The sequence below is a fragment of the Sceloporus undulatus genome, chromosome 3 (genome assembly GCF_019175285.1).
Source record: "Sceloporus undulatus isolate JIND9_A2432 ecotype Alabama chromosome 3, SceUnd_v1.1, whole genome shotgun sequence".
In the NCBI taxonomy this organism is placed as follows: Eukaryota; Metazoa; Chordata; class Lepidosauria; order Squamata; family Phrynosomatidae; genus Sceloporus; species Sceloporus undulatus.
In genome coordinates, this window is record NC_056524.1 from 240,000,673 (window position 1) to 240,008,000 (window position 7,328).

At 40.1% G+C, this 7,328-nt stretch overlaps 1 protein-coding gene across 2 annotated transcripts in view; it reads left to right on the plus strand.

Moving 5' to 3' along the window:
* The window catches only part of LOC121927003 (mast cell carboxypeptidase A-like), a 23,362-nt gene continuing 16,034 nt past the window's right edge, over window positions 1-7,328 (plus strand). Inside the window, exons 1-5 of one of the 2 annotated variants that reach the window (XM_042460461.1) lie at window positions 1-130; window positions 3,240-3,315; window positions 4,257-4,381; window positions 5,668-5,770; window positions 5,894-5,995. In XM_042460461.1, coding sequence (XP_042316395.1) covers window positions 3,283-3,315; window positions 4,257-4,381; window positions 5,668-5,770; window positions 5,894-5,995 — 363 coding nt within the window. In that variant the 5' untranslated portion in view covers window positions 1-130; window positions 3,240-3,282. Of the gene's footprint in view, window positions 131-2,608; window positions 2,751-3,239; window positions 3,316-4,256; window positions 4,382-5,667; window positions 5,771-5,893; window positions 5,996-7,328 lie in introns of those variants that run through there. The other variant, XM_042460460.1, reaches the window with a different exon arrangement.

Consider the following 7,328-nt stretch of genomic DNA (forward strand, 5'->3'; position numbering starts at 1 on the left):
GTAGTCCATGTCCATATGGACCAGAAGTGCCACAGCCAGATGCTGAGGCCGCGTGCCCTCAACCAGGCCAGAGTCCAGTGGGGGCCTCTGGCCCACGTGGCGAGTGGGCCTCCGCACCACCAGGCCCCAGGTAAGCCAGCCCAACATCCCCCGCCCCCCCCCCCCGCTAAAAACTGGACTAGCCCAGTATGTCAAGTGGTCCCAATTTAAGCTGGGTGAAGTGATAAATGTTCTTTAGAAAACTTTGGGAAACAAAATGTCTTAGATTGGTTGTATCTTAAAAGGAGGTGGTGCGTGCTATTTTTCTCAAAATTCTGAACCAAATTTGTCTTGATGAATGTAAAGGTACTAGGACAAACCTTGGCCAAATATTTACAACTTTCTTTCCCCCCCCCCCCCCGTAAATATTTATTTTAGATTTTAATAGCCCATAAAATAATTTCTTTGGGGGCTAATATGTAATATTCTCTTGTGGGCTGTCAAGAATTCTAAAACACATTGGATGCAAAAAAAAATTGTAAATGTTTATCAGAGCTTTGCAGCTCCTTAAATGGGTGTCTTGTGGGTTAGACAGGCAATAAATAACTCATTCCACCAGATGGCAGTCAAGTGATTCTTGTCTGGAATTCACAATTCACAAGGTGAACCTAGAATAATTATGCTGAGTTTTAGCATTAGTAGCAGAAAAGATCATTCTTCTTTAGCCTGTTTTACATTCCCCTAAGTCCAGCACTAGGATGAAGTAGTGTAAATAAATAAATACACCTGATTTCAAAATTAAAACACCCAAACATGAATAAATATGTTTGATTTCAAAATTAAAACACCTAAACATTTTTAAATGCATGTCTGTTTTCTCAGACAGTAGCTATTATAGGGTATTATTTATCTTGTCTAGTATGCAGTACATGTTTGTAACCCAGACTTACATATCCATAACTGCTCTGTACTCAGTGAAAGAAAAGAGAATTCTGAAAAGCACATTAAAAGCAGTGACAGTAAGGAGACAATCTCCACATGGCTTTCTGCCTTAAACAGCTGAGAACACTCTCCAAAATATAGGACTATTGATTAATTGATTGATTAATCAATGGTCCTGTGTCAACTCCAGTGATTTCTGTTGAAGGCCCCTAAAGATGTCCTTTTCTTACTAAGGCCAAAATGCATTGGACTTTATTAAAGAAGTGAATAAACAGTTGACCATCTTAGAGCACATGGAGTTTATTGTCTTCCCATTTTCTCAATTCAGTAAGACTACATAGCCTTAGTGTCAACGTATGGTATATCAATGCCAGCACAATCCACCTTAGGAGCCAGTAGTTGAATCAGGCAAAGCTTCAGTTTGGAGTGCAAAAAGGATGGCATTTTTACTTTGCTCCTGCCACAAGCAAATGTGGCAAATAGAAGTAGCATCTCTGTCCCAAGCCCTTGTCATAGCCTGCCTTACTGGCAGTTCTTGTTGTTGTGTGCCTTTGTTTCCAACTGATTGAGACCTAAGGTGAACCTATCATGGCATTTTCTTGGCAAGACATGTTCAGAGGAGATTTGCCATTGCCTTCCCCTGAGGCTGAGACTTACTCAAAGTCACCCAGTGAGTTTAATGGCCAGACAGGGAATTGAACCCTGGCCTCCAGAGCTGTAGTCCAACACTCAAACCTCTATGCCACACCAACTTTCATTTACAGACAGGCAGGGATAGGAATATCGTCCTCGATTGTGCTCTGATTTAAAGTGAATCAGACCTCATTCACCTGACCCAGCCGCTGGCTCTTAATGTGGGCTGGGTAGGAAGTCAGCCCAAAAGATGTTATTTAGTCACATTCTATAACTTAAGTACCTTATCTTTGATATCAGTAGGGTTTTTCAAAAGAAACAAATGCTTGTTCGCACTTTTAAGTACATGCATTTAAATACAAAACACCAGCCCTGCTGATAAGTTGGAGAGCCAGCATGATGTAGTTGTTTGAGTATTGGACTATGACTGGAGACCAGGGTTCATTTTCCATCTTGACCTTGAAACCCACAGGGTGACCTTGAGTAAGTCACATGCTCTCAGCTTCAAGGGAAAGCAATGGCAAACCTCCTCTGAACATATCTTGCCAAGAAGACCCCATCACCTTGAAGGCACACAACTATAAATGATTTGAAAGAGGCAGCTGCCTCAGGTTGCAGATATATATAGGACTAGGGTGATAGCAGTTCTTTCTTGCACCCACCCTGAACTCTTTAAGGCAGTTTGTTGCTCTCCAGTGAAGGAGAGTCCAATATCCTGCTGTCACTAGTTCTGAAATAAGAATAAATCACCCATCTGTATTGATACTATGGTATTCTGTTGAGATTCCATCTTGCCTGTCACCTCAAGTACCAAAATACCTTGAGGCAGCCTTTTGGATTTGTAAGTAAGCCACACTGGAAACCACGTGAAATAGATCGGAAAGAGAAATAGTACTGAGTGAATCAAAATCAGTCAGGAAACAATTAACTGTACATCACATTATTTCATCCTCCACATGACACTCTGACAATGTCATCTTACAGTCTTTTTGAACTGGTGTTTTTTTAAAAAATTAAAAGCAAAATGGAATGAAAGCCCCAGAGGAAGTCACAGGGTTGCTTGTGGTACTTTCAGAAATGGATATATAGCAAGTGCAGCCATTGCTTTGCCATCAAAAGAGAACCATGAGGTTCCTAGCTTTGTTTTGGGGGCTCCTTGTAACATCTCAGGTTGTGCTCACCCTCCGCTTTGACAGGTAAACGTTTTTTATTCCGTTCAATTTCTGAGGGGCTGTTCACACTGCAGAAATAATCCAGTTTGACACCACTTTAACTATCATTGCTCAGCGCTATAAAATTCTAAGATCTGTAGTTTGTTGTGGCAACAGATCTCTCTGAGAGAGAAGGCTAAATGTCTCACAAAACTACACTTTCCAGAATTCCATAGCATCAAGTCATGATAGTTAAAGTGGTGTCAAACTGGATTATTTCTGCAGTGCAGATGCAGCCTCAAAGAATAATGTTACACAAGCCCATGACTTTTCTAAATGAGTAGAAATACAGACATGCAAGCAGAGAACCCACAGCCCAGCACAATCCTTTGTGAGCCCTATTAAAATGAAAGGGAGCTGTGAAGCCAAACATCTTGTAGTCCTCAACCTGAAAGAATTGAAGATGGGGAGGAGGGAAAATACAGAATGTCAATGTAATTCTTGCTGTTTAGTTCTGTTTTACTTTTACTGAAGGGAAAAAGTGTTTCGGGTGAAACCTCAAAATGAAAACCAAGTGATGTTCCTAAAGGACCTTGCTGCTAAAGTACAGGTATGATAATTCCATTGCATGTTTTTGTTTTTAATTTCGAATTTTTAAATCACTTCCCCCAAATTCTTGCCATTACTCTTCATCTTAAGTATATAGCTTTTGATTAGCAACAATATGTTTTACACTGCGATACAAAGAAATGAAAATACCATGGCCCTAGAAAATTATGGCAGTTGAAACAAATACTTTAAAAATTGTGAAATCTTCAGTTAATTTGCAATCTTAAATTCTGTCTCAGACCTTGAAATGTAGCTCATTAAGTTCATTGGCATTGTTAATTGTTTTGATATTGGCTGCTGTCAGATTTGAAATCCTATAAGGATGCAATGATAACACACCAAAGAAACAGAACTACCAGCTAGTTATGCAGTGTAGCACATTTCCAAGTGTCATTGTACATCAGCCACTAAAATACTTTCAAATATTGAAATCAAATATCATTATCCATCAAATAGGAATATCAACTATGTGTTATGGATTAGTATGTTTTGTAAATATTAAATGTTAACTTTTGCAGAAAAGAATTGTGAGAATATATGGGAGAGCCTCAGAGATCTAAAGTGACATTTTAAAATTCAGTAAATATTTTAAGAATGAGGGTAGGTGTGCGATTTTACACAAAACAGTATAAGCAACATGCGCTAAAATATTGAATGTTTAGAAACATGGATGAAGAAATCCCCCTCCCTACTCACCTGACAATATTTTATTAATAATTGCTTAATAGTCCAATAATGTCCCAAGGCAAGTCTTTTCTCTTCAAAGCATAATTTAAATCTATTTTTTCACATCCTGCTCTTTTCTGCCTAAGTAGACATTGACATGACACATTTGTGAGGAAAGGGAAATAAGGTTATTTCTCCATTGACTGGAATGCCATTACCAGTTCATGGCCTTAATTGCACACATTCTTAATGAAGAATCTCTACCTTTTTGTACAGCTTGATTTTTGGAAACCTGATTCAGTTCATCACATTGGCATCGGAACTGATGTGGATTTCCGAGTCACTTCAGATCAGACAAGCTATGTCCAGACAATGCTGGAGCAGAACAGAACACATTATGAGTATGTGCTTTATAATACATGTTCTTGAGAATTGTCGATTGTGTATGTTATAGGGATTTACTTAGAGAGAAAGCAGCAGTTTAATCAAAACTATTTTTTAATTTATATTCCACTTTTCTCCCAAATAGGATTCAAAGATATGAGTTTAATCAAAATCAGAATTAAACTGGCATCAAAAAGCATACAATTTTTGTAAGAGGCACACTTGCCTCAAGAGAACATTCCAAAGGGTGCCAGCACAAAGGAGGCCCTTTCACTCACATATGTGTAATGTATATATGGAATATGCTGGGGGAAAACAGCTTTGATTATCTTAACGCATAGGCATTCTGGATGAGAAGGTGCTCCTTCATGTATTTGAATTTTTAAAGTTAAACATGAGTGCCACTGGGGTGGGTTGCAAATAGGAAGTCAGGAACTACGGCTCTGGGATACCAGAGTTCATATCCCTGCTTGTGGCCTTGGAGAACCCACTGATGGCTTGAGCAAGTCACACTCTCTCAGCCTAAGAGGAAGCCAGTGGCAAACCCCTTCTGAACAAATGAAAGATATTCCCAAGATAACCTTATGGTGGCCATAAGTCAGAACCAACTGGAAAGTACACAACAACTACTACAATAAGGTGAAGACTAAGGGGTAAAACCAAAGGAAGTAATGTACAGTCCATAGCCAGAGATTTTTTTTTACCAATGGATTCAATCATCCATGGCTTGAAAAAATTCCAAATAAATATAAATTCCAAAAAGCAAACCTTGGCCCAATACAGAACAACACTAAAAACTGCCTTTTTGATGGCATGGGAGCATGGCGTACACACGATGTACGCACTTACACCTCCTGGAAGCCACCAGCCTCATGGGCTGGCTTCACAGCACTCCGGCAGCATGACGTTTACATACCACATGCCACCTGAGCGCAACTAAGCTGGAAGCAGAAAGGTCACCCTTTTGCCAGCTGAAAAAGGAGCGGCATTTTGCCACCTCTTTTTGAGCTGGCAAATAGCTGGATAGGAGCCATGGTGTGCAGTTGCTGTGGCCCTGATCTGGCTCTCTCGGGGCAGCATAACACCACCCCTTTGGGGCTGCCTATTTTACCCCCTTCATTTTGTCATTTTATATAAGGAACACCATTTTACCATGCCACTATATTTAATAGGACATGAGCATCCACAGACTTTAGTATCCACATGGGGTCTTGTAACCAAGGGCCCACTATAATAGAAAAGTCTTGGGCAGAGCAGGCCAAATGTAGGATCTGGTTGTGCTAATGTTCTTTATCCACCACAGAATTTTATTTCATGATCTACAAGAAGAAATTGAAAAGCAGTTTGATGGAGGGATACATTTCCACAAGAAGCACAGCTACACCAGATACAATGACTGGGAAAAGGTACTATTTACTGGAAAAGGAGGGAGACTTATTATGGTTTCAAAAGTAATGTTTTAACATTTAGTGCTTAATATTTCAATCAAGAATATGACAATATCCTGTTACTGCATGCCCCCCCCCCAGATTGCTGCATGGACTGAAAGAATGGCTAAAATTTATCCCAAATTGATTTCCCGGCTAGAGATTGGAAAGACCTATGAAAACCGTACCATGTACCTTCTTAAGGTAAGAATTTTTGTAATAATTGTACCTTAAATCTGAAATATAGTGACTTAAAAATAGTTTTATTGTCAAGCTGGGGTGGCTACAAGCAGAATGATATAATCTAGACTTAACCATGATAGAAAATTTGTCAGGGGAGGTGAAGTATTTATTCATTTAACCTTTCAAACATCAAATAATGGATTTCTAATCTCCACAGTGATCAAAATCTGTACCATGCTGGATACAAAGTCATGATCTTATTAACAAGAGCAGCTGAGTGACTTCAAGCTTGGCAGAATAAACTTCATTTGGGTATGAAGTCATAAAACACAGAGAGAACAGTAAAACAGTACTGAAGTCTATATATAACTTGAGTCTCATGATTATACAGTGTGCCCATGTCATAAGCTTGTAGATTCTTTTTGTACAATATTGCCAAAATCCGACCATATCTCTCCACCTTTACTGCCAAGATCCTGGTCCTTGCCCTAGTGGTCTCACGACTTCATTACTGTAACGTCCTCCTGGCTGGGCTTCCTCTTTCTCACCTCTGTCCTTTAATCTCTGTTCAGCATTCAGCTGCACGCATTATCACTTCCACCCACTGCTCTGACCACATCTCTCCTGTGTTGGCATCCCTTAACTGGCTCCCCCTCCCTTTCCGTATTCAGTACAAGCTCCTGCTGTCGACATTTAAAGCCCTCCATGGACTGGCCCCTCCTTACTTATCAGACCTTCTTTCTCCTCACCTTCCCACCAGGGCCCTCCGTTCTGGTAGTCAAGGTCTGCTGTCTCAGCCCAGGATTTCCTCTGCCCCATCCCGGATTTGCCCTTTTTCACTTGCTGCCCCTCACTCCTGGAACCTTCTTCCCCCACAAGCAAGAGCCATCACTTCTTTAACCAGCTTCAAAACGGAGTTGAAAACCATCCTGTTCAGAGAAGCCTTCCCAGGCATTGCATAATTGTCGCTTACTATTTGATGTTCTTTTGGTGCCTGTTTATCAAACCATTTCCTGTATTGCTATGTACTGTATATGCATTATCCTACTTGAGAGTATGTATTTTCCCTGGAAAATGATTAACCATCCATTATGAAGCCAAGCCCTCCCTCCAGTCCATCTGCCTTGGTCCAGGCCTCGGAGGTAGAGAGGAACTGCTGGACCTCTTACCCTTTCCCTCCACCACTCCCTTCTCCTTCTGTGTCATGTCTTTTTAGATTGTAAGCCAGAGGGCAGGGATCCGTCTAACTAAAAAGATTGCATGTACAGCGCTGTGTAAATTTACAGCGCTTCATAAATAAAGGTTAATAATAATAATAATAATAATAATAATAATAATAATAATAATAATAATA